This window comes from Macrobrachium nipponense, chromosome 8 (genome assembly GCF_015104395.2).
Source record: "Macrobrachium nipponense isolate FS-2020 chromosome 8, ASM1510439v2, whole genome shotgun sequence".
Taxonomy (NCBI): Eukaryota; Metazoa; Arthropoda; class Malacostraca; order Decapoda; family Palaemonidae; genus Macrobrachium; species Macrobrachium nipponense.
In genome coordinates, this window is record NC_087203.1 from 39555368 (window position 1) to 39580339 (window position 24972).

The 24972-nt window shown below is 46.9% G+C and overlaps 1 protein-coding gene across 1 annotated transcript in view; it reads right to left on the reverse strand.

The window, feature by feature from the left end:
• LOC135222695 (serine/threonine-protein kinase SMG1-like) overlaps positions 1 to 24972 on the reverse strand; it is a gene marked incomplete at its 5' end in the record, with an annotated part of 271434 nt that overhangs the window by 130615 nt on the left and 115847 nt on the right. Inside the window, 3 exon segments of the mRNA XM_064260879.1 lie at positions 9498 to 9644; positions 10117 to 10243; positions 11453 to 11585. Of these exon segments, the coding sequence (XP_064116949.1) occupies positions 9498 to 9644; positions 10117 to 10243; positions 11453 to 11585 (407 nt within the window).

Below are 24972 nucleotides of genomic sequence, written 5' to 3' on the forward strand. Positions count from 1 at the left end.
GGGGTATTCAAATACGGTGTCCGAAGACACGTAGAAACGCCTCTGTCGCAGTAGAGGAGGTGAAGTAGCTTGTTCGACCGACCAGAACTGAGAGAGCCTTCTTGTCCGGAGACGAGAGAATACCTGGTTCAACACAGTCGGCAAGCTCCGATCGCGGCAGACCCACCGTCGATTTGGGTTCCCTCTCGGGCCCCAAAACGACTCGAGCCGAGACGTGGCTCTGCTGGTGGGAGCGGCGATCCTTCCCCGAGGTCATTGTGCTGACGAATCAGCGCCATAACTTCGGCAAAGTTCCTCTGGATCTCGGAAGTCACAGCATCTTGCAGAGTAGGACCGTTAAGCCCTTCGAACAAGAGCATATTCCGAGAACCTTCCTCCTAAGAAGGGGGAACAGCGACAGCCCCCTCGGTCTCCTCCAGCCACTTGCTCATACGTCCTGGCCGGTCCAAGAACCGTGCCTGGCACGTAGGGCGTCGTGGTGGGATCATGAGGGGCGCACCCCTCACGATCACTCCTCAATACCTCGCTCCTCCAGGTGTAACCCGAGGAGGTTGAAGGTACGGGAGAGGCAGACCTGACGCTCCCTCCTCGCTCGCTGGCAGAACCAGCAGGCTTGGAGGGCTGCAGGCGATCCTCAACCCGCGGTGGCGATCGAGCTGCAGGCCTGGGGGGGGGGAGGGATTCTCGTTCCCCACCCCCGCACAGCACCCATGTACCCAACAATAATAATAAGAGCCCGAGAGCAATCGTGCCCTCGGCACCGAATGCAAGGGCATAAGGATCAATTCCCTGACTGAGCAGAACTTGAACCAAAATAAATATTGATGCAATCAATAATAAAAGGAATAACATGAAAAAGAATCTTGCATTACGATTCACTTCACAATGAATAAGGGCTCGGAGCGAGCGCATTTGCGCCCTCGGTACCGAGCGCAAGGGTAAAAGGATCCATTCCCGATTATGAACGGAAACCTTGATCCATAATGAATTGATGCAATCAAAATATATATGAAAAATAAAAAAGAATACTGCGCTTGCGATTTCACTTCATACAAAATAAAAAGGGGAAGGATCAATTCCCGGGAAATAGCGGAAACATTGATCCAAGTAAATAATGCAATCTCAATAAAATATGAAAATGAAAAAGAACTGCACTTGCGATTTCACTTCATTCAAATAAAAAGGGGAAAGGATCAATTTCCGGGTAAGAGCGGAAACTGATCCAAAATGAGTATTGCTACAATCAAATAAATATATGAAAATGAAAAAGAATACTGTACTTGCGATTCCACTTCCATACAGAATAAGTTTTCGTGACGAGCGCATTCGCTCGGCAACGAGCATACAGGTCAAAAAAAAAATAAATGAAAAGGGCACTTACTTACGATTTTCATCTACACATTTCCAACCAAAATATAAGCTCGGAGCGAGCGCTCTCCCGCCCTTGGCACCGAGCATACACAATACGAGGATCATTTCTGGGAAAAATGAATTCCCGCACTTACGCCCTTCAGTCCCGGCACTCGGGTAATCGGAGGGCGTGGAGAAACCAAGATCCTTTAATTCACAATTGAATTCAATGGAAATAAATATGAAATGATTGTACTTACAATTCAGTTTCACTAGATAAATAGAAAAAGAAAAACACAACCATGCGAAAGCAACGACGATGAAGCGGGCAGAGAGTGATGATACACGTCTACACGCCAGCAGGCCGAAAGCAAAAGTGATTTGTTTACCTCCCAGTCGCGCACGCGCGCCTGTCGGACAAGCAGTTAACTACCGAACCCCTTGTTCGAAAGCTTACGACCTATCCAGCTGCCGCTAGTACCTTCCTATTGTAAAAGGACCAAAGGTTTGTATGCCGTGTCGAAACAAACGTATCCTTCAGATCCACAGAAAGCATGAAGTCGTTCTCCCTGTTAGAATCTAGCACTGAACGTGTCATTTCCATCGTGAACCGAGTCTGGCAAACGAATCAGTTCAAGGGAGAGATCTATCACCGGGTGCCAGCCCCCCGATGACTTCTCCACCAGGAAAAGTCGGCTGTAGAAGCCTGGCGACTAATCCCATACGATCTCCACAGCTTGTTTGCTCAGCATGGCTTCCACTTCTTGCCAAAGCGCTACGTCCCTGGCAGAACCGGGGACGTACCTCTGTAGATGGACCGGGTTGGAGGTGAGGGGTGGCTGCGACTCGAAGGGTGTAGATATCCCTCCCGAAGGACATCCACTATCCAGGTCTCGGCTCCGTAGCGCTGCCAAGTTGCCCAATGGCTCGCCGGGCACCCCCCCACTTCCGGCAGCAGGTGAGGGGGAACACTGTTCCTAGTGTTTCCCTCTCTTCGACTTCTTCTTCCCGGCTCCTCCTCGGGAGAAGGAGGACTGGGAGGAGGGCTGACGGTCAATCCTTACTGTAGAAGCCGAAGGCTGGGTCTTTCCTCTCGGCTTCGACAAGGCCGTCGTCTTAGCCGTAGAGGAAGCGCTAGGCAAGCTCTTAGGCTTAGCCGCAGTGGCTTGAGGCTGCCCAGTCGCCTTCGAGACTGCGCCGCTGTTCCACCACGGCGTCCACCATCTCTCCGGGAGAGAGAGAGGGGGAACCCAGCACCGATCCGTTTCTCAGACCCAAAGCTGCCTCACACCCTGCCGACGACTGCGTCCCTACGTCTCAGAACCAGGTTGGCCCACAGGTTGGCTGTATGGTGGGACAGGTAGGAAATAGCCCTACCTCCAGACTGACACAGTCTCCCGAAAGCCGGGTCTACTTCGGGAGTGATGTTTCCCGAGGAGGCCGCGACCTTGGACACTGTGAGGGACCACAGGTCCAGCCAGGAGACTGCTTGGAATGCTGCCATGGCAGTCGATTCCAATGCCAATGCCTCTTGCTGCGAGAACGCCAGCAGGTGTTGAAGAGACACACCCGGAGTTAGCCTAGCCAGCTCCGCGTTAACCTGTTTGGGCAGCAGCGGGTCCTCCAAAGGCACGTAGAAGTGCCTCTGTCATGGTAGAGGAGGGAGAAGTAGCTTGTACGACCTGCCAGACCGAAGTGATCCATCCTGTCTGGAGACGAGAGAGTCCACTTGGCCCAGCACACTGTCGGCCAAGGCTGATAGGGGCAGACCCACCGTCGTCCTGGGTTCCTTCTTAGGGCCCCAGAACGACTCCAGCCTTGATGTAGGCTCAGAGGGCGGAAGCACCGATCCTTCCCCGAGGTCATTGTGCTGACGAATCAGCGCAATAACCTCTGCGAAAGACCTCTGGAATTTGGGAGTGACTGCGTCAAGTCCATCCAAGGAGAACGCATCCCGAGACCCTAATCCTTCCACAGGAGGAACCACAACAGACCCCTTTTGGTCCCCTCCAACCACTTGGGCGTACAATCTGGTCAGTCCCAAGACCGTGCCAGGTTCGTAGGCCCTCGTGAAAGGACCGCGAGAAGCGCACTCCTCACGGTCGCTCCTAATCGTCTCGCTCCTCCTGGTGTAGCCCGAGGAGGTTGAAGGGATAGGAGAGGAAGACTTGACGCTCCTCGCCTGCTCACCGGCAGAACCGGTGTGCTGGGGGGGCTGCAGGCGATCGCCAACCCACGGTGATGATCGAGCTGCAGGCCTAGTCGCACGGTCTCCCTGGGGAGAACTGCTGGACTGAGAACGGTAACGACGGTCCAGAGCGTCAGGTGAGCTACTGCCAGTCAGCTTATCCACCCGGTCTCGGTGGGAGCGGCGGTCAGGAGACCGACAGTCCACTGTCGAGCTGGGAGCGAGGCCCATTCTCACGGCGCGTCACGGTGCCTGGACCAGCCAAAGCTGGTCCTGGCAACCGGGGGGACCTCTTCCTCGCCTCGGCCTGCATACAGTCTGGGCGGACCGTCGCGTCAACCCTGGGAACCAGCAGATTGCCATGAGAGCAATCGCTGGCCTGGCGGGAGTCGCCTGGGTGACTGCCACCAGTCTTCCGCTCTGTGCCTGGGTCCTGGCAGCGAGCAGGCTCGGTTGCCTGGACCCTGGCTGCACAGTCACCAGCTGGCGACAGTACACTCGATACCACGCGCGAACGAGCAGCCGAGACGGTTCCTAGTGCCGAGGCAGAACCTCTGGCGCCAGGAGAAGAGGTACTGGTGTTAGCCGGTACCCCTCCGGTCCCCGTCTTCTTCTTCCTTGCGGAAGGAGAGACGGGCCCCGTTCCTGAATGAACAGAAGGACCAGCGGAAGCCCCACCTGTCCCACCGGAGTGGGACAGACCCTTAGAGGTCTCTGAGCAAGACTTCTTAGGGAGGGAGGAGGCTGCCTTCTTCTTTCTCGGCCGTGAGGCCTTGGAAGTCGAAGGGGAAGAGGCGGCTGCAGACGACGACGAAGACGACGACACCTTCCTCTTCTTCTTTGTCAGCTTACTCAGGACCACTGTCAGGTCCTCCATCCAGGACGGAGCCGGGGCAGTTGCCGAAGCAACAGGGCCCGGCTGTACCTGTCCAGAGGGACCTGTGGTGGGGGCAGCAACACCACGGGCTGGAGCGACGACGGCAGGAACTGGTACAGGAGCGGCAGCAACAGGAACTGGTGGCAGTACAGGGGCCAGCGACATCACAGGTACTGGCGGCAGGTCGAGCGGGGAACTCTTGGGACACCGAAAGTCAGGGGCTGGGGCGAGGGCAGCAAAACCAGGCGGCTGGGTGATCTCTCTCCTAGGCAACCCCAGCAGCGGAGCCTGGACTGTGGCTGTCGGAGTAACCATGGCCACGTGCTGCATATACACCAGATGAGGAGGAGCCGCACAACCTGGCGTCGACACTGTTGCTGTGGCTGACGTCTCTGGGCCATGAGTGACCGGCCTGGATCCATGCGCAGCCAGGTGGTAGAGCAGCCCCTCAACACTGTGTGTGCCCGGGAGCCCAAGCGAGTACCAGACCTGTCCGAGATCGTCACCCGCAGCAGGCTCACCTGAGGAAGGAAAGGTTGGGTTAGTGGGGGGGGGGGATTTCCCACCCCGAACGAACGGAAGACCCTGAGTACAACTGAATGCCAAGGTGTTGTGGCCCCTCCTCTACACTCGACTGATCGAGGGAAGAGGTGGACCGCGACACGCCCCCCGAAGAGGAAGGAGCCATACGCGGGAGCTGAGACGGAGGAAGGAAAGAGGAAGACGTGTCCGTAACCAGAGGAGTTACTGGAGAGCCCTCCGACGACTCCTTGGCACGCTTACGTGCCTTCTTCCTCCCCTCGTATCGCTCCCACTGCTCCCCCGACAACAATAGTACACATAAATCACGAGTCTCGGTGCGAGAGCATTGGCGCCCTCAGCACCGAGTACATAAATCATGAGGGTCTACCTCAAAGAGAGACCTAAAGGCCCCTCACCTATGGCCCTCCACACCAGGGCACAATCTGTGGATGACTGGGGGGCGGGGGGAGGGGGGGTCTCTCTAGCTCATGAGATTCCATTACAACACGAATCACAAGCAATCCAAACAATAAACACAAAGTACTTACAAGTTTCCACTCGCACAAGCACTCAAGAGTTAAAGGCAAAAGTAATGAAAGATGGCTTCGTAAAGAAGTAACCAAGCATACGACACAGCGAGCAGAGCGGTTAAGAGCACATCTTGTTCCGATGGCGGCCGAAAGCAAAGTGGATCTTCACCTCTCAGTCGGGCGTGACTCCCAACTATCGGACAAGCAGTTAACTACCGAACCCCCTTGTTCGAAGCTTACAACCGGTTCCAGCTGCCACTGATTACATTCCATATGTTAAAGGACCGAGGGTTTGTATTATGTATCGGAACAAATGTTGTTATGACTGTTCAGCTTATAAGGTCTACTGTCATAATGCTGCAGACGTAGTTATGTTGAAAAGTCCGAGGAGCATGTTGTGTGTGCTTTCACTGATGGCACCGCTAACCTAATTACACTGCACTTTGAACTAAGCAACGTAAAAAAAAAATCTGTTCAAATCACACACATTACGAATCATACCAGTGCATAAAAGGGATCATATTTATAAAACCATAAGGAAAATAGGGCTAACTGTGAATTCGCAAACTTGCCGACTTGTATGAAATTAGAGAAAAAAAATGTAACTACTTGGCAACGTCCCATTGAGTCTTTGAATCTGAAAGATACAAAAAGAATCGTGTCGCATGAGATTTGAGCACCACTGTATGCCCAGTGCATTAATATAGTATGTGCAGAATGATACCGTAGGCCGAAGAAAATGTGTAGGCTCGTACTTAATTTTACAATGGGACACTGAAATTATATTAGGGTGTTCAGGGGTGATAGTCAGGTATGTTTTTGTTTGAACTGTCAATTTTGGCGATGAACTGTTACAATAAGAAGTTATAAACATTTTAGGGTATATATGGCTTACTTAAGAGTATATTTTAGGGTATATATGGCTTACTTAAGAGTATAACAAAAGTAGGAGAGTACTGTAATGTAAGGTTACTTTGGTTGTTTTAGGATGATGGTTTGAGATGCATATTTGTTTGAAATATTAAATTGTTTTAGTATGATAACTGGAGGTATATTTTTATTTGAACTATCAAATTACACAGTGAAATGTTAAAATAGGCAGTTATAAGCATTTGTTTATAGGGGTACAAGGTATTTTGGCAGTTACAGGCCAGTTATTTTTGAATTTCTGTGGAAGGTTCTGAAACCTATTCACATGTAAAAATGGGGGGCATTGTAATGACCACAGCTCAGTCTACCATACACCTGCAACATCTCTCATTCATCTGCACCAACCCAAACCTGACAGAGTGAGAGGGAAGGAGAAGGTCTCTGAAGATTATTATCAATGATTTGTAAAAAATCTTTATTTTTTAAACAAGAGTATTTTATAAGCAAACCTAACAACATAACTAGCCTGAAATGTAATTTAGGTGAGAAGATGAAGCAGATCCCTTTCCCAGATGCAAGAAGTTTAGTTCCTGTAGATAGGAGACAGTGGAACCACTGGCAGCTTTGATATTCAGATAGCTTTGGTCAGAGATGAAATGGGTATCCTGGATAGTACAGGTGCCAAACATCATGGTATAGATGGGTACTTCAAGAAAAAGACATCTGGCGAATTTCAACAGCAGAGGAGAAGAGGATGCTTAAAACCTGAAGGTGTTACTCCTCAGCTAGGCAAGGGCCTCCAGTGAAACCTCTATGTGTAAACAGGTAACCACAGAGGTAAACAAAAAAGGGAGACCTTGAGAAAGTCTGATTCTTTTAACCTGAGATATGAAAGACGAATGAAAAGGGCTAGAAAACACAATCCAATGGTAGCATGACTTGGGAGCCCCAGCTCAGCTATGGAACTTAACATCAACTGATATACCCTCACAAATGCCAACAGTTGGGCTGAGAGTTTCAGCTCAAAGAGGTAAGATGTCCACTGAAATACCTAAAAGGTGCAGGAGCAAACAAGAACAGCCCTGAGGATGATGGTGCCTGACAGTAGCCCTTCCAGTGAGACTGGAAGGGCCACTGTTAAGTGACTTGAGGCTTGCTGAAGATCTTGGACCTGCAAGTCTAATGACAAACAAGCATGAAAATTTCTGTCACCTTTGGAAGCCCATTCCTCTGCAAGAAGCACTAAAGAAAAGCCAGTCAAGAATGAGCAAAGGGGTAGTAAGATCCAACCAATATTCTCCAGAGAGGGAGTCAGTATTAAGGGAACCAAGGGCCTGATCTGAAAAGAACTCCATACATTTCACCATCAAAGTATCCACATGAGATTATGTAAAAAGCAAGGGGATAACCTGCTATCTACATAACAATCACTGCCATGACCTATGAAAGCCATCTTTCCTTTGGGAAGGAATTACACAGAGAAGTGGAAGGCCAGAATCCTAACATTACAAGTGTGATCAAGAAGGCAAGATAAAAATCCAAGTCCCAGATACCTAGCCCAGAAGACCCTGCTTGGTACATCAACAAGAGGGTCATTTGTACTTTTGAAAATGACCAAAGTACCAAGAACAACAGATATGTGGATATGGCTGGAATCAAGAATGACTTCAACGGCTTCCTCAAAACTTCTGCCAATAAAGATCTCAAAGAATGCTACCTGAGGGAGGAATTCCAATTAATCAAGGCAAATGATGAAATGAAATAGTATGTAGAAAACAACCATGGAAGTAACAGTGACGTATAGGATTGAAAAAAAAAGAACAAACCAAAATTCTTCCAAATCATGCTGCAGGACAAAAGTATCAAAACAAACCCCAAGGGGACCCTGGGGAAGACAGACCCATTATCCAAACAATGAGCCAATAGTGAGATGGCAAGCACAAAAGGGTACAGTTTAAATTTCAACAATGAGCATTGTAAGTTGAAAAGTAGATGCTGGAATAGAAAAGTCAAGAATGATGTGATGCACCTTTCCCAAATGAAGCCTTCATAGAGAGGGAGAGAGCAAACTTAGAGGGAAGTCCACAGTCAGAAGATGATTCAGACAAAGAACAGGAAAATGAAGCATGTGCCCAGCATCTACAATGTCAACAAAATACCACTAAAGCTACTATCTCCAGGTATGAGACACAAGTACAGAGATCAGAACTTGCTAAGGGAAAACAAATGCCACCATCTTAATACTCCATCCTCAAAGCTAAGGACATCAACCAAAGCATTGTATCTTGTACAAAATAGTAGCAGATACTCTATGGCAGTGCCAAGGAACCATGAACTAGGCAGATACCCAGAAAACACAGACTGAGGGTAACTATATACTCAGCTGCCACATTACCAGCATAAAGAAGGGCATAAGAAGGCATCAAAGCCTCAAGACAATGAATTCAGCAGATAAAAAAAAAGTGGCACTTGACAAAGTGAGGGGAAGAAAAAGTCCCCAGGAGCCATCAAGAATAAAAAGTATAGGAAACAAGGGAAACAAAAGACATAGGAGGCCAAGAAAAGGGGAAGGCAAGGCAAATGAAGCATTGAGAAGTTGGACACGTCAAATAAGCATATACTTAAGGAAAAGGGAACAGGGTCAAAAGGATGTCCCTGGAGTAGGGGGACTCATTGTTAATAACAATGAAACAACAGGAGTGAAGACACAAGGACTCTGGACAACCCAACAAGGCCAGAATTCCAAAAACAGAAGAACCAATCCTGCTGAATGGTTAAGTAAAACTGAACGTGAAAGGTCACAGGTTCCTCTCAAATGTTCCCTGAAAGAAAAGCCCCATTGAAAAGAGAAATACATACATACCAACCTCCCACTGTCTGGTTTAAGGATTGAACACTGGCCTGTTCACAGGATAAGATAAATAGTTCAAGTTGGCAGACATCCTCATTTGACAGCGGCCGAAGAAAATGTGTTTAGCGACGGTAGGCAAGGGGGTTTGTCCCTCGGCCTCATCAACCTATTACCAGTTAACTACCTTTTTACAAGTTTCAACAACAAATCCCAATTCATGTTGAGGAACACCCCTACATAAAAGACAATGGTTCTTATTCCACTATGAAAATGTTTAACAATAACAACATTTGATACAAAATGTCTTACCATATATAAGGTATGCCAATGTTTAACTTCTATAAGTCTTGAATTTACTAATTCCTTGCTATGTTCAATTGCCTTTTTGACAACAGCAAACTCTTCATATCGTGGACGAAGACCATACAGGCTGTGCTGAGGATTAGCTTCCGCTTCCTTTGAAATAATAAAAAAAAAAGTTATGTGCTAAAAAAAATTCCCAAGAGGGAAAGGGTTACAAGTTATGATCAGCTCAACTGAAACCTTCAGCAACTATAATTGTGTGGCCAATTACTGTAGATTTTAAGATAGTTACTTAATGAGGAATTAAATATGATAAATTTTTAATCAATTTGTATTTTTCATTGCTAACATACCTGAGGTCATAACAATGGATAATCTTCTAGTGCCAGCTGGAAACAACTTAGCTATAACTCTGTCCTAAACTTTGGTTAATAACTAAAATAAAATACAAGAAGTAATTTTACATGTCTTTAAAGAAGAAGGTTAAAATAAATCATGTCTTACTCTATGATCCTGAGTTTTAAATTGGATTAGAGACAAAACCTAACCAAACTAGTAAAACTGAATTGCAATTATCTTGACTATATATTTACAGTAAAAACTGAAACAGCACAAAATACTGAACCTTTAACATTGCCATGAGATGATGCCCATCTTGTAAGTTGGCACCCGATTCTGACAAAGCTTCATGAGCTTTCTGCCATTCAATCAGATTAGCTTCTACATTAGGAATAGCTTCCAAGACTTCCAATCTGTAAAATAAAATTAATTAATTGATAATTCTGAGAGAGAGAGAGAGAGAGAGAGAGAGAGAGAGAGAGAGAGAGAGAGAGAGAGAGAGAGAATAAACATTACTATAGAAATGCACTGACCATGAAAATACTTTTGCACTTCTTTGAAAACAAAACAGTCAGTAAAAGTGCAATGTTATAAGCCTTGCCAGGATTCTACCTACTAAAAATCTGCACAGGAAAAAATTCATCTGAAATTATTACCTGGATGACAGAAGCTCTTCATCAATACAAAGCTATATTACCCAAGATTTAATTTTCTTGAACTCTTAAAGACAGCTTTAAAGATGATACACTTTCACATTTTCAAATACAAATGGTGGGAGATTCCAAGACATCTTCCCCATGCTTCAGGGAACACAGGAACCATCCACCATTAACAGCTTAGAACAAAGTTTATATAATGAGGGGTACCAAATGATCCCAGTCATCACTGCCTCAAAATATAATTTTCATATTTGCAAGCTGAGCTATAATGACTGGAGTTCCTGAATTTAAAAGATATTTACGAATGGCTGATAAGTAAAATCCTAAAAAGCAATTGGGACTGGGGAAGATGAGTAGGAAATGGGTGGAATGGCAGGCATTTAACTGAGAGGAAAAGAGGTACAGGAAAGTTGAAAGTAAAATAAATGGACGTAGATTATATGTATAATAAAAACCAGCACCCATTTGCTTCATGAAATTAGGCATGCACCCATGAACATCATAAAGACTGTTCAACTTATTAGGTGTAAAGCTTCGCACTATACAATTTATGTTCATGAGTCTATATTTTTACTTCAAATATAAAAAGGTATGTCATATCTATTATTATTATTATTACATATTGTTATTTATATTATTATTACTATTATTATCAAAGATTATGTCTGGTACGTTACAACTTTAAAAACTTAGCAACTGAAATACCCTGCATGTTGAATAATCTGAAAATATTTCTTTTGAGATTGCTTCCAATACACAAGATTCATTATTGAAAACTACAAAATATATACTCTGGGAATGAGTCACTACAACACAATACTAGAATGCACAGAACATAAGACAGCACTTACAATTAAACATATTTTGCGTTGTTGCTTCCAACTTTGCCAAAATCAAGTAAGTAGTACATGAATTAATCTTCTGAAAAGACACTTTACACAAAAAACTGTTTTGCAAACTCACTTGTTATGTAACCAATCAGCTTTCATTTCTGCCATTCGGACTGCAAACATACTAAGGGTGAGGCCTCGCTCCAATTGTTGTCGACTATGCCGTGCTCCCAGAACTAATGCTTGATCCCCACCATAGACAGCACCTTTTTATTAAAAGTAGTAGCTATCAGCACACTAAGAAGTATAATCTTACAAGTAATATTAAAAGATCATATTGTGCAAGTGGCAGGAGAAAAACCATCATGAAAGGAGGGGCAAAAGTAACGTCACACCTAAACACATACTACATATATTTGAATTTCTGACTTGCACGGTATGCAGTTAGAGGGCTACAAGTCCATGATGATTGACTCTAGTGATACAGGCACTATGATAATGACCCTATCCCTTATGACTTGCCTTACAGCAATAGACCTGAAGAAACTGGGTTGTATTTGGCAAAATAAAAATAAAGTACACTCGATTTATTCCTATCCATGACCTTATTTCTGCTATAGGACCAGACAAAACCAAGGAGAAGCTGTTCTTACTGGCCTTTACTGAATGTAGTGTATGAAGTCAATGGTAAATAAAAATAAGCATGACAGAAATGGAATGTCTTTAATTAAGGCTTAGCCACTTTTGCAAATCTTAGCCAGCACAAATCTAGAATTGAGGGTCTGATCAATAAGTTCTAGAGAAATGGCTCTGATGCATGACTGGTCAAGTACAACTGCTTCTGTAGATGAAGCACGGCTTGATCTCTTCACATGAAAGCAGTGGTCATATAACTTTATCCCACCAACACTAAGTACATTGAAGGAAAACAACAAACAAGCTATCTAACAAGCATGGCATATTTGGGGCTTTTGTGTCTTCCATCAGCCAGAACCTCAATGTCCTTCCAAGGTCAACAGATGATAAGTTGAAAATTGTCTTGGCTATCCTTGAACCCATTTCTAAAAGTTGCCATGAATTGACAAGAGGTGGATGGAAGAGTGAATTCTCTCATCTGATTTAGTCCAGTAAAAGGTTAAGTCCACATTATATATGGGTACAGGTATTCTCCTACTTACAATGGAATTATGTTAAAAAAACACATAGTTTGTTGGAAAAATCGTATCTCAAATATAGCCTAGCCTACACTAGGGTAATCAGTACCATCTTTACATATAGGGTAGCATACCCTACACTACACAGTATACTTATAAATATATGGCATATTAAAGGGATTTTGACGTAGGAAAAATCTATTTCTGGGCGAAGGGCCCGTGTTGCCCAGTTAAATAGGTTCCTTTAGCACTATTTCTAAGGTAAAATATTGTTATAATACCAAAGAACCGCTAAATTGGAAATGCCAGAATATTCTGGCTCGCTCACCTTTATTAAAAGGTGTCGGTATGGTTTCTGGGACGAGTGAAACCACTACCACAGGCTGCTGACGTGTACATATAATTATGGAATAAAAACATAACGAATATGCATCTTTTCCGTGAATCTTTAAAAAATGATATTGTAATGATACAATTAAGTTTGTTCATACTTACCTGGCAGATATATATATAGCTGATAATTTCCGACACCGACAGAATTTAAAACTTACGACACACGTAGTGGGAGTCAGGTGGTTAGTACCCATTCCCGCCGCTGGGAGGCGGGTATCAGGAATCATTCCCATTTTCTATTCATAATTTTTATTTCCACTGTCTCCTGAGGGGAGGTGGGCGGGTACTTAATTATATATATCTGCCAGGTAAGTATGAACAAACTTAATTGTATCATTACAATATCATTTTGTTCATGCAACTTACCTGTCAGATATATATATAGCTGAATCCCACCTTTGGTGGTGGGAGAGACAGAATAGAGGATTTAGGAAACACATATGTGCAGATAATTGATATCTTGATTCCTTACCTGTTAGCATAGCTGGCTTCGTGATTACTGCCACGTAAGTCTGCTTGTGCTACTAGAGTTGCCAGCAAGGTAGAGACCTATGAAGCTGGTGCACTCCAGATGATCTGTCAACAGGGGCGAGACCACGACGTGACTAGACCATGGACCATACTAATGAGGGCAACGAGACAAAAATACCACCACCTGGCTTAGTTTACCAAAGGCATCCCACTTAACTAAGCTAATGGAAGGGAGACCCGCCCCAGGCGGTCACCCCACAACCATAAAACACAAATTAAAAACCCCCCTAATCCTAAAGATAGGATGAGTGTTACCTCCTGCCCCCAAAACAGTGTCTGCAGCAATGTATGGTCCGAGGGAGAAGCAATTTTCGTATGTCACTTTCACCTCCCGCAGGTAGTGTGAAGCGAACACCGAATTGCTTCTCCAAAATGTGGCATTCAAAATATCTTTGAGAGCCATATTTTTGTGAAAGGCTACCGAAGTAGCAATAGCTCTCACCTCGTGAGCTTTTACTTTCAGAAGCTTTAAATCACTGTCACTACACTTATTATGCGCTTCTTGAATCGTATTCCTGATGAAGAACGCCAGTGCGTTTTTCGACATAGGAAGATCAGGTTTCCTCACTGAACACCACAAATTGTCCGATGAACCTCTGCAAGCTTTAGTTCTCTGCAGATAGAACTTTAGAGCCCTGACAGGACACAGGAATCTCTCACGTTCGTTTCCAACTATATATGACAACCCTTTGATTTCAAAGGACCTCGGCCACGGGTTGGAAGGATTCTCGTTCTTTGCTAAGAACATGGGACTTAAAGAACACACCGCACTACTTTCTGAAAAGCCAATCTGCTTGCTAATGGCCTGAATTTCGCTAACCCTCTTCGCCGTCGCCAGAGCGGTTAGGAAGATCGTTTTCTTCGTCAGATTCCTGATAGAAACTGAATGAAGCGGTTCGAAGTTACTCGACATCAAATATTTGAGTACCACATCCAAGTTCCACGAGGGTACTTTAGGCTGGACTACCTTCCTAGTCTCGAACGATCTAATGAGATCATGAATGTCCTTATTATTAGACAAATCGAGTCCTCTGTGTCTAAAGACTACAGAAAGCACGCTCCTGTAGCCTTTAATAGTTGGAACAGCCAACTTCACTTCTTCTCTCAGATGAAGAAGGAAGTCAGCTATCTGGCTCACAGAGGTTGTGGTGGAGGAAATGCCCTTCTTCCTGCACCAGGATCTGAAGACAGCCCACTTCGATTGGTACATAGCGATCGAGGAGGACCTCCTTGCGGTGGCAATCGCCTTCGCCACAGGTCTTGAAAAACCCCTCGCTCTTGGCCAACTTCTTGATAGTCTGAACGCAGTCAGACTCAGAGCGGGGAGGTTTTTGTGGTACCTCTCGAAGTGGGGCTGTCTGAGTAGATCTTTCCTTAAGGGTAGAGTCCTCGGAAAGTCTACCAGGAAGGACATCACCTCTGTGAACCAGTCGGCTGCCGGCCAGAAGGGGCGATGAGTGTCATCCTCGCTCCTTCCGATGCCGCAAACTTCCTCATCACTTCCCCGAGGATCTTGAGCGGGGGAAAAGCGTATATGTCTAGGCCCGACCAACTCCAAAGTAGGGCGTCTACTGCGACTGCTCCCGGGTCCAGAACTGGGGAGCAATAGAGTTGAAGTCTTCTCGTCCTGGACGTTGCGAAGACATCCACCTGTGGACAGCCCCACAGGTTCCACAGCGACTGGCAAACCTCTTGGTGAAGGGTCCACTCTGTCGGCAACAGCTGTCCTCGCCGACTGAGAAGGTCCGCCTGAACATTCTGTACTCCTGACACGAACCTTGTCAGGATCGTGACTTCTTGCGCTTTTGCCCACAAAAGGAGTTCCTTTGCGATGGCAAACAGAGAAGGCGAGTGAGTTCCCCCTTGATTTCTTGGGTATGCCAGCGCTGTGGTGTTGTCCGAATTGATCTGAACGACTTTGCCGGATACTTCTTCCTGGAAAAACCTGAGAGCCAGATAAAAAATGGCTGACAACTCTTTCAGATTGATGTGCCAGGACACCTGTTCCCCTCTCCAGGTGCCCGACACTTCTTTCCTCCTAGTGTTGCTCCCCAACCCGTGGACGACGCGTCGGAAAACAACACTAGGTCGGGGTTCCGAAGTTTGAGGGAGAGCCCTTCTGCGAGCTTCCGAGGATCTGACCACCAACTTAGGTGATCCTTCACCTCTCTCGTTAAAAACAAGATCGCCTCCAGATCTTGCTTGTTCTTCCAACTGTTGGCTAGGAAGAATTGAAGAGGTCTGAGGTGGAGCCTTCCCAGAGAAACAAACTTCTCCAGTGAGGAAATGGTCCCCAGCAAACTCATCCATTCCCTCACCGAGCATGTTTCCTTCCCCAGAAAGGTCGCCACTTTCTCCAAGCATTGAAGGTGTCGCCCCTGGGCGGAAAAGCCCGAAAAGCCACTGAGTCCATCTGAATCCCCAGATAGACTAAAGATTGAGACGGAGTCAAATGCGACTTTTCGAGGTTTACCAGAACCAGCCCAGGGACTTTGCTAACGTCATGGTCGTGTGCAGGTCCTCCAGACACCGTTCCCGCGATGAAGCTCGATAAGCCAGTCGTCTAGTAGAGAGAGATCCGTATATTCTCCAAATGAAGCAGCCTTGCCACGTTCTTCATTAGAATGGTGAAAACCATCGGCGCTGTGGTCAGACCAAAGCAAAGTGCCCTGAATTGGAATACCTTACCCCTTCAGGACAAATCGCAGGTATTTCCTTGATTGGGGATGGATGGGGACGTGAAAATACGCGTCTTGGAGGTCTAGTGAGACCATCCAATCCCCCGGTCTCAAAGCTGACAGCACCGATTGAGTCGTCTCCATCTTGAATTTCTTCTTTATCACGAAGAGATTTAGGCTGCTGACATCGAGGACGGGTCGCCACCCCCCCGAATGTTTTTCGGCACCAGGAACAGGCGGTTGTAAAACCCTGGCGATTCCAGGTCGAAGACCTGTTCCACCGCTTGCTTCTCGATCATTTGTTCCAGCAGATCGAAAAGCACTTTCTGCTTCTCTCCTCGATAAGAGGGAGACAAATCCTTTGGTGTTGAGGATAGCGGGGGTGACTTCAAGAAAGGGATCCTGTACCCTTTCCTCACGACATCCAGCGACCAAGGGTCGGCATCTCTCTCTTCCCAGGCTTTCGCGAATCGAAGAAGCCTGGCTCCCCTACCGGCGTCTGAAGGACTTCCGAATCACTTCCTACTCTTTGACGGAGCAGGGGTTTTTCCTCTGGAAGAGCCTCTTCCTCGGGAGGCTGCTTTCGAGGAAGGTCCAGCACGAAAGGGCTTCGATTTCTTGGCAAACGAAGCTCCAGAAGATGAAGCAGCTGCTGGCCTTCTAGAAGACTGAGCCAGAAGATCTTGCGTTGCCTTTTCCTGAAGGCTTGAAGCTATGTCCTTAACCATAGCCTGGGGGAAGAGATGGTCTGAGAAAGGAGCGAAAAGCAAGTCCGCCTTTTGCGTTGGAGAGACGGATTTGGCCGTGAAGTTACAAAAGAGCGCTCTCTTCTTGAGAATCCCCGAGCTAAAGTGCGTAGCCAACTCCTCAGAACCATCCCTGACGGCCTTGTCCATGCAAGAAAGAACGCTGGACAGCTCCCCCAGACTAATAGTATCAGAACTCCTTGACCTGGCATTTAAAACTCCAAGACACCAGTCGAGAAAGTTGAAGACCTCTAGAGTCCTGAAGAGGCCTTTTAGGTGAAAGTCGAACTCGTTAAGGGTCCAAGTGACTTTTGATGAAGACAGAAGGGCTCTTCTGGAGGCGTCTACGATGCTCCCGAAGTCACCTTGAGCAGAGGCTGGTAGTTTAACGCCTATGTCTTCTCCTGTCTCATACCACATGCCTCCTTTACCGCAGAGTCTTGAAGGCGGTAAAGCTAAAGAGGACTTTCCTGACGCTTTCCTCTTCTCCATCCACTCATGGACTTTCCGGAACGCTTGCTTCGTGGAAAGCGACTTCTTCATTTTAATGAACCCCGAAGCCTTCGTTGCCTTAAAAGAAGAAAATTGAGAAGGAGGAGTACGAGGGGCTTCCGGTTGAAAAGTTTCTCCGAACTCCGACTGTAGAAGACGCATCAGAACTTTATAGTCCGATGAGACAGTAGCTGGTTGCTGTTCCTCCTCTGCTTCTACTAAATCATCGCTAACTCCTTCCTCAGAAACTGGAGAAGTAGGAGGAAACTCTGAAGAAAACTGACGAACAGGAAGGGTTCCTTCATCCACCTGAACTTGCATTGGTGAAGAACTGGTGTCTACCAGCGCGCGCTTGGCGTCCGAATTCGCACGTTTGGCGCCGACAGGTGCGCGCTCGACATCTACTAACACACGCTTGGCGTCCACTGGCGCGCACCGAGCGTCCACTAGTGCACGCTTGGCTTCCACTGGTGCGCGCCGAGCGTCAGTCAGCGAGCGGCTGCCGCTCACTGGTGCACGTTTATCAACAACAGGTGCGCGTTTGGCGGCACCTGAAGCGCGCTCCACTTGCACAGAAGCGCGCTCAGTGTCCATCACTCGCTTGCGAACATACGAAGACTTGCGAGCGGGAGATATTTCATCCTGAGAGCGAGAAGCGAACTTCTCACCTCCTCTAGAGAGCTGCTGGGGAGCAGAACGAACTCTAGAGGGAGACTCGAACGAAGAGAGAGGCGAGCGAGGAGAAAGAGCGGGTCTTGACTTCTTCACAGGAAGCTTCTCATCCTTCCTACGACGCGGAAGAGACTCTCTAGCAGCAAGAGCGTCCTGAAGTTGCTGCTGCAGTGACTGAATCATCCTCTTGTTTGGCGAATCTTCCTGCTCCGGGGAGGGACTGATCCTGTGAGCAGGAGAGCGGCGAGGGGACGCCTCCCTCCTCCTCCTAGGTACGGCCTCTTCCCGAGCTCTGGAGCGACTGTATCGCTCGTACGAGCTAACTGAATCCAAGTCCGAAGACTCTCTACGCCTTTTCTGCGGCGGAAAAGCAGCGAACGCACTGTCAGGCGAAGATCGCAAAAGCGGAGAACTAGGACGTGAAGCGTCAACATTACGCGCCGTCCTTTTCAGCGGACGTGAAGCACCTTGAGAACTCCACCCCTTATGTGGGGATGAAGCCTCCGATGACGAAAAACACTCCTTGAGGAGACGTGCACGCGCACGCTCCCTGGCAGTCTGGGGATTTTCATCAGTAACTGCCGAAGGCATGTCAGATCGGTGGGGGTTCCTTGTAACCCTCCTTCGGCTTTCGACATGCTCCCTCCCCAGGTCCTGGGAGTCAAGCAGAGGTCCAGGCCTAGAGGCGAAACGAGGCCGATCTGACGCACCCTCCACTACACAAGGGGTATCACTGCACTTTTGCACGTTACTTTTGCTCTCAAGAGCCAACACTTTCGATTCTAGATTACGAATCGACTCCAATATTAAGGATAAAGTATTACTCTCTACAGACACTGCTTCAGGGCCCGGAGGCAAAACTACAGGGTTAGGAGCATTAACAGAAGGAGGGTTAACAGGAGAAACATTAATTTCTTGCACGCCTGAAACACTCCTGGAGGAAGACCTCCTTAACCTATCCTTTTCAAGCTTCCTAAGATAGGTCTCATACGCCTTCCACTCAGAATCTGTTAGTCTTTCGCACTCCTTGCAACGGCTTTCATACACACATTCATGCTCCCTGCAACTCTTACATACCGTATGTGGGTCTACTGAAGCTTTTCAGTAGCCTACCTCTACAAATCAGTTCTAGAGCAGAACCTAGCGCTAGCTGTACTAGACCCTGACTATTATTCCAAGAAAAGTCCAAACCAAAATCAAATCAATCCACTAATAACGTGTGCCTAGCCACCGATCCAATCAATTAATCCAAAAAAGAACCAAAAGGGATACTCAAGTAGCAAAAAGTTTCCAAATCCAGACGGAGGTGCTGTAAACAGATGTTCACAACACCGGCGACAGAAAAATTATGAATAGAAAATGGGAATGATTCCTGATACCCGCCTCCCAGCGGCGGGAATGGGTACTAACCACCTGACTCCCACTACGTGTGTCGTAAGTTTTAAATTCTGTCGGTGTCGGAAATTATCAGCTATATATATATCTGACAGGTAAGTTGCATGAACAAAATTATACATTACTCTATCCTATTATATTTTATGTATTCTCATATTACTTATTGTATCATAAATTACTAACAAAGCAGTCAGTGTTTTTGTTTGGAAATCAGCTAATGGCAAAAACGAGTTTATTTTGTTATATTTAACTCAATTAGGAGCAAATTGTTTTGTTTTCAGTTAGCATAAAAGAATATCTAGATACTTTACTTATATGAGACAAGGTCATCTTTTCATTATAAGATGTGTTAATTTTAAGTAGAAATATGAATTTAATACGTCTCGTTGGGAACTAAATCATTTATTTTATTGACAGATTGCTTTGTGGGCATGTTTATTGTGTAAGGAAAATTACATGATTCCTTTTGTTATTTTCACTTGATTTCTTCATAGTACAAGCTTTAATGTTACATTATTTATCTTTTATCGGCGTGAAAACAGCAGTAAACTGTATTCTTTCAAGACCTGAGCTTTTGATTAAAATATTCTCTCTCAACTTTATCTACGGTTATGTTTGATCAGATAATTTTACGGGAGTTTTATCTTTGTTACTGATGCATAATGACAGTCATTAGCAGTTTGAAAAGTGTTCTCAGCTTCAGCTACAACTTTGTTTAAATCTAACAGTATGTTTCCTTGCTGATCTTTGATCAATAGCAAACAAAGTTATTACCTAAAAATATATCAGCCCTATTATACATAACGTCATTTATAACATAACTGCGGTAATTGTTTACTATTATATGATGGTTGAAATACAAGCCAAATGGATGCTGTTATCCAATTCGGTTGTGTGATGGTAATTGCTTCATAGCAAAGAAGGATAAAGGAAAGGAAAAGCATTTTCGAGAAGTTTGGCAGCAAGGAGGCTTTCGCACCCGTGTTGGAGGCGCCTGTTTTCGCAGTTGTTCTGGAATCGTCGGGCGGGTTGTGGAGCGCAACACGCGCCTAAGTGTTGGCAGAAACGCAGCGAAATGACAATTTGTCGAAAATTGCATTTTTCCTAACTATACAAACCTGAGGTCCTTTAACAATAGGAAGGTAACTAGCGGCAGCTGGGACGGTCGTAAGCTTCGAACAAGGGGAGAACGGTAGTTAACTGCTTGTCCGATCGTGCGCGCGCCCGCGCGCCCGAGAGGTGAAGAATCACTTTTGCTTTAGGCCCATGCAAAAAGTTGCAGAGTGAGGGGTGGCATGAGGTGGGACTATATGTAAAGGACCTCAGGTTTGTATAGTTAGGAAAAATGCAATTTTCGACAAATTGTCATTTGTTCCGATACGTAATACAAACCCTCGGTCCTTTAACAATAGGAAGACTCACTTCTTGGTGGGAGGAATCTGAGTCTTTTTGGTGAACAGACTGGTGTTCGTCCAACCCTGGAGTGCCTCCCTGGTCGTAAGAGCAAGGGAGGGATCCAAACCTCTGTCCGATTGATCGGGGTGTGCACCGCAGGATCAATGGTCAGACCTCTGGGCCAAGTACTAAGAGAGAGGCAAGCGTATCTCTTCGTACCAGCAAGCAAGAACTTGTTCCTGTTTGCAAGAGACAATCATAAAATGATGGGTTTGTCTCAATTGGCATCCACTTCCTCCCCCTTGTTGGAGGAAGTGGTGGATATTTACTCCTATCCCTACTGAAAGGGATAGGATGGTGCTCTATTGAGTAGCTCACCTGCATCTCGTCCTTACCCAGCAGGGTGACGACCGTGTCCCTCTACCCAAAGGTAGAGGGAAGAAAAAGATGGGAAGAGGAGCCAGTCACACTCTCATTCCTCATCCATTCTACGGTCACACCAGGACTCGATGCTGTTCAGCTGCGAGGGTCTGGGTTAACTACACAACGTGTTGAGCACCACCACGGTTCCCAAGGAAAAAGATCCAAGGAACTGTGGGCAATATCCTGAAGGTAGAAGGAGGTGCATGCGGTCCGGTTGGACCAGGCGCCTGCCTTCATTACCTGCGCCACGGAGAGAAGTTCTTGCGGAACGCGAGAGAATGATGAAGAGGCGTCCACACTCATCCTGGGTGTCGAGTTTCTTCAGACAGCTCCGTCGCACCTTCACAGGACAAAGCAGCATAACCTTCGTATCGGAGGCGGTGACGTCCATTAGGGAGGGTATTGTGAAGGACTCGAACCAATCGTCAGTTACCGAAGGGTTCTGAGTCTTCGCTACGAAGATCAGTACGAAATCGAGCGTCACAAATCCCCATCCCTTTGTGCTTGACTTCTCAAGAGAAGTCATGCAGTTACCTAAGACGAAAAGAAGGGAATAGTCGTATGACCTATCCCTCTTCTCGACTTTGGTTATGTACAGTACTCATACTGACAAGCTATTAAGACGAAGTAATGATTGCTCTGGAACAACCGAACTAAGTCCACAGCATAGTTCGTAACTGACTCGGGCGCTCTGACAGCTGCCGACTGACTGGTTCGGAATCAGTAGAGGCAAGTTGTCCAAGCATCCGGGTAAGTCACGTGACCTTCGCCCTTTAAAGAGTTATGCTGAGAGACCAAACAAATAAAATATTTGTTAGTCACCGATGCCGGACGGCGCGGCGATGATTCTCTTAATGCATAAGCTCAAAAGGCGAAAGTCAATTGCCTTCAAGAGACCGAGGTCCCTGATGGCAAGAAAATCTCATAGACGTGAATCTCAGCTTAAGGAGAAACAACACTATGTGACGTTGAAGACGAAGGTAGGCAATGAATGCAACCTACGTCTTCCAGCTGAATCGAGAGAAGGAACTCAAGATTCTAAACCTGTGCTTACAAATGACTGAAAACGCTAACCGCCATTTCATTGCTGTCCGTTGTGCAATGAAAGCGGGGCGTTCTTCAGTAATGAAACACAGGGGAGAGCCGCTTGAAGAACTGCTTCTCATGGGCTGAACGTTTGGAAGTAGAGCTGGCAGGTGTGGGAGTAGGCGATGTCTTTCAATACATCTGCTAATCCGGGGTGAACAATGAACAATTGTACACCTCCGAATACAAGATATTTTGAGGACAAACTCAGATTCCGCAAAAATCATTCGCATTATCGGGATACGATGCAGCAAGAGACTATTACAGAATTCTGTTACCGTGCGGTAAACAGAAAGATGAGAGTCGAATAGATATCTCTGTTTAAAATTCTCGCAATACCGAAGACGATGAATACTAGCGTTTCTCAGCAGTAGATGGTCATTCATGTATGCGAGAATCCCCGTTAATCAGAGACTTAAGTCCGTGATTGTTGGGCAGAGATACGGTTGTTATTCAATCAAAGCAGGTGAGAAAGACATAAACAACCGTCTATCTCAAAGCGGCAGCTGATACTGAAATGCCTCGGGCAATTCAATACGCAGTAGCTGTCGCTGACTCGTCATCCTGAGTTGCAAGTAATCCTTCCACGAAGGAATGCGTTCGGCTAGAACCTACCGAGCATAAAAAGATATGCTCGAGCAATTATATTTAAGCGAAACGAATTTCGGTAAATATAAAAGCTTAAATGGTGTTGTTGTGACAACACCATAAGTATATAAAATTGAAACTGGAAACTCCTGGGAGGTTGCAGGCAACCCGGTTGCAGTCAATTAGAATACTTTTCGTCTAAGTCGCAATCCGTAGAATAACCAGGATATGCGCCTACCCCTCGGACCATTCAACTGCTTAGCAGCAATCATGTCGCGAGGTTAATATACGTAGTATATTTGTAGGATTCTGAACAACGATCTCCATCCTAAATTCTTTCCTTCAAGAAAACAAAATAAGGATTGGAGATCGACCACCTTCGTTCTCTATTAAAGAGAGTGAAGGAGAAGTCTTCCTCGAAGGAAAGCTTCAATGGTGAACAGAATACTAAGACGATAGTTCCAGCCAAACTGGATATTCCCGTCCATTCTTCTCTATTCCAGGTTGGTCGCCTACTGTGAGATAGTCTTCTTTCAGCAGCAGTCTTCTTCCTAATGCTAGAAATTCCAGGAATTCGAGCATAGGCGAGGTTCCCGATTATCGTGTAACATATCGGGGATTCTCGTCTCGCTCACTTTGGACCGTGGTCTCGCCTAAGTGTTTGGAGATCGTAAGAAACTCTAACACTCTGAATGCGCTAGAAATTCCGTAGAATTTTAAGCAGTCTGCGAAACCCCCACCGAATTCGTCAAACGATATCGGCTGGTGGTCCTCTCGATTCCCGTAGAAATCGAGAATGGGGCAGGATCCCTCCTCAACGACCGGGGCTTACGTCAGGTAGGACCCGAAGGTCCCCCCTGGTAGCGCAGTCCCCAACGTGGGATCCTACAGAGAAATCTCTGTAGGATCCTTCCCCTTTCCCTCGTAGCCGTAAGGAGAGAGGGAATGGGGGAGGAATTGGATACTCGCTCGCCCTTCCAGTGGAAACTAGCAGTTGGAGAAGAGTAGGAGCAGCCATCGCCTTGCGGCGATGGCCTCTCAGAGTCTGGGAAAAACGTATCGTCAGGAGAAAACGTTTTCCCCGAGGAGGGTTACGAACTCTCACTGTAGGTAAGGGTCTGCCGCCACTGTGAACGTCGTCTGGGTGGGGCTGATCGACACCTGACAGGAGAGAGCCGATACCGTCCTCCGACTCATTCCAGTCCTCGTCGAGGTCGAAACCTCTCAGGAGGACCGAAGGAGTATTTAAATACGGTGTCCGAAGACACGTAGAAACGCCGCTGTTGCAGTAGAGGAGGTGGAAGTAGCTTGATCGACCGGCCAGAACTGAGAGAGCCTTCTTGTCCGGAGACGAGAGACTCTGGTTCAAGACAGAATCGGCAAGCTCCGATCGCGGCATACCCACCGTCGGTTTGGGTTCCCTCTCGGGCCCCAAAACGACTCGAGCAGAGACATGGGCTCTGCTGGTGGGAGCGGCGATCCTTACCCCCCGGTCGTTGTGCTGACGAATCAGTGCAATAACCTGGGTAAAGTTACTCTGAATCTCGGAAGTTACAGCGTCTTGAGGAGTTAGGGACCGTGCCAGTCCCTCCAACAAGAGCAGCTCCCAGGACCCTCCTCCTTCAGAAGAAGGACCAGCAACAGATCCCTGACGGTTGCCTCCAATCACTTGCGCGTACGTCCTGGTTGGTCCTAAGACCAACCTGGCACGTGCGGCGTCGTGACGGGATCGTGAGCGGCGCATCTCTCACGATCACTCCTATATACCTCGCTCTTCCTGGCGTATGCCGAGGAAGTTGAAGGTATCGGAGAGACAGAACTGACGCTACCCCCCTCTCCCCCTGACGGTCGCCTCCAATCACTTGCGCGTAACGTCCTGGTTGGTCCTAAGACCATACGTGGCACGTGCGGCGGGTCGTGACGGGATCGTGAGCGGCGCACCTCTCACGATCACTCCTAGCTACCTCGCTCTTCCCGGTGTAGCCCGAGGAAGTTGAAGGTAGTGGAGAGACAGACCTGACGCTCCCCCCCGCTCGCTGGCAGGACCAGCGTACGTGGGGGGCTGCAGCCGATCACCAACCCGCGGTGGGGATCGATCTG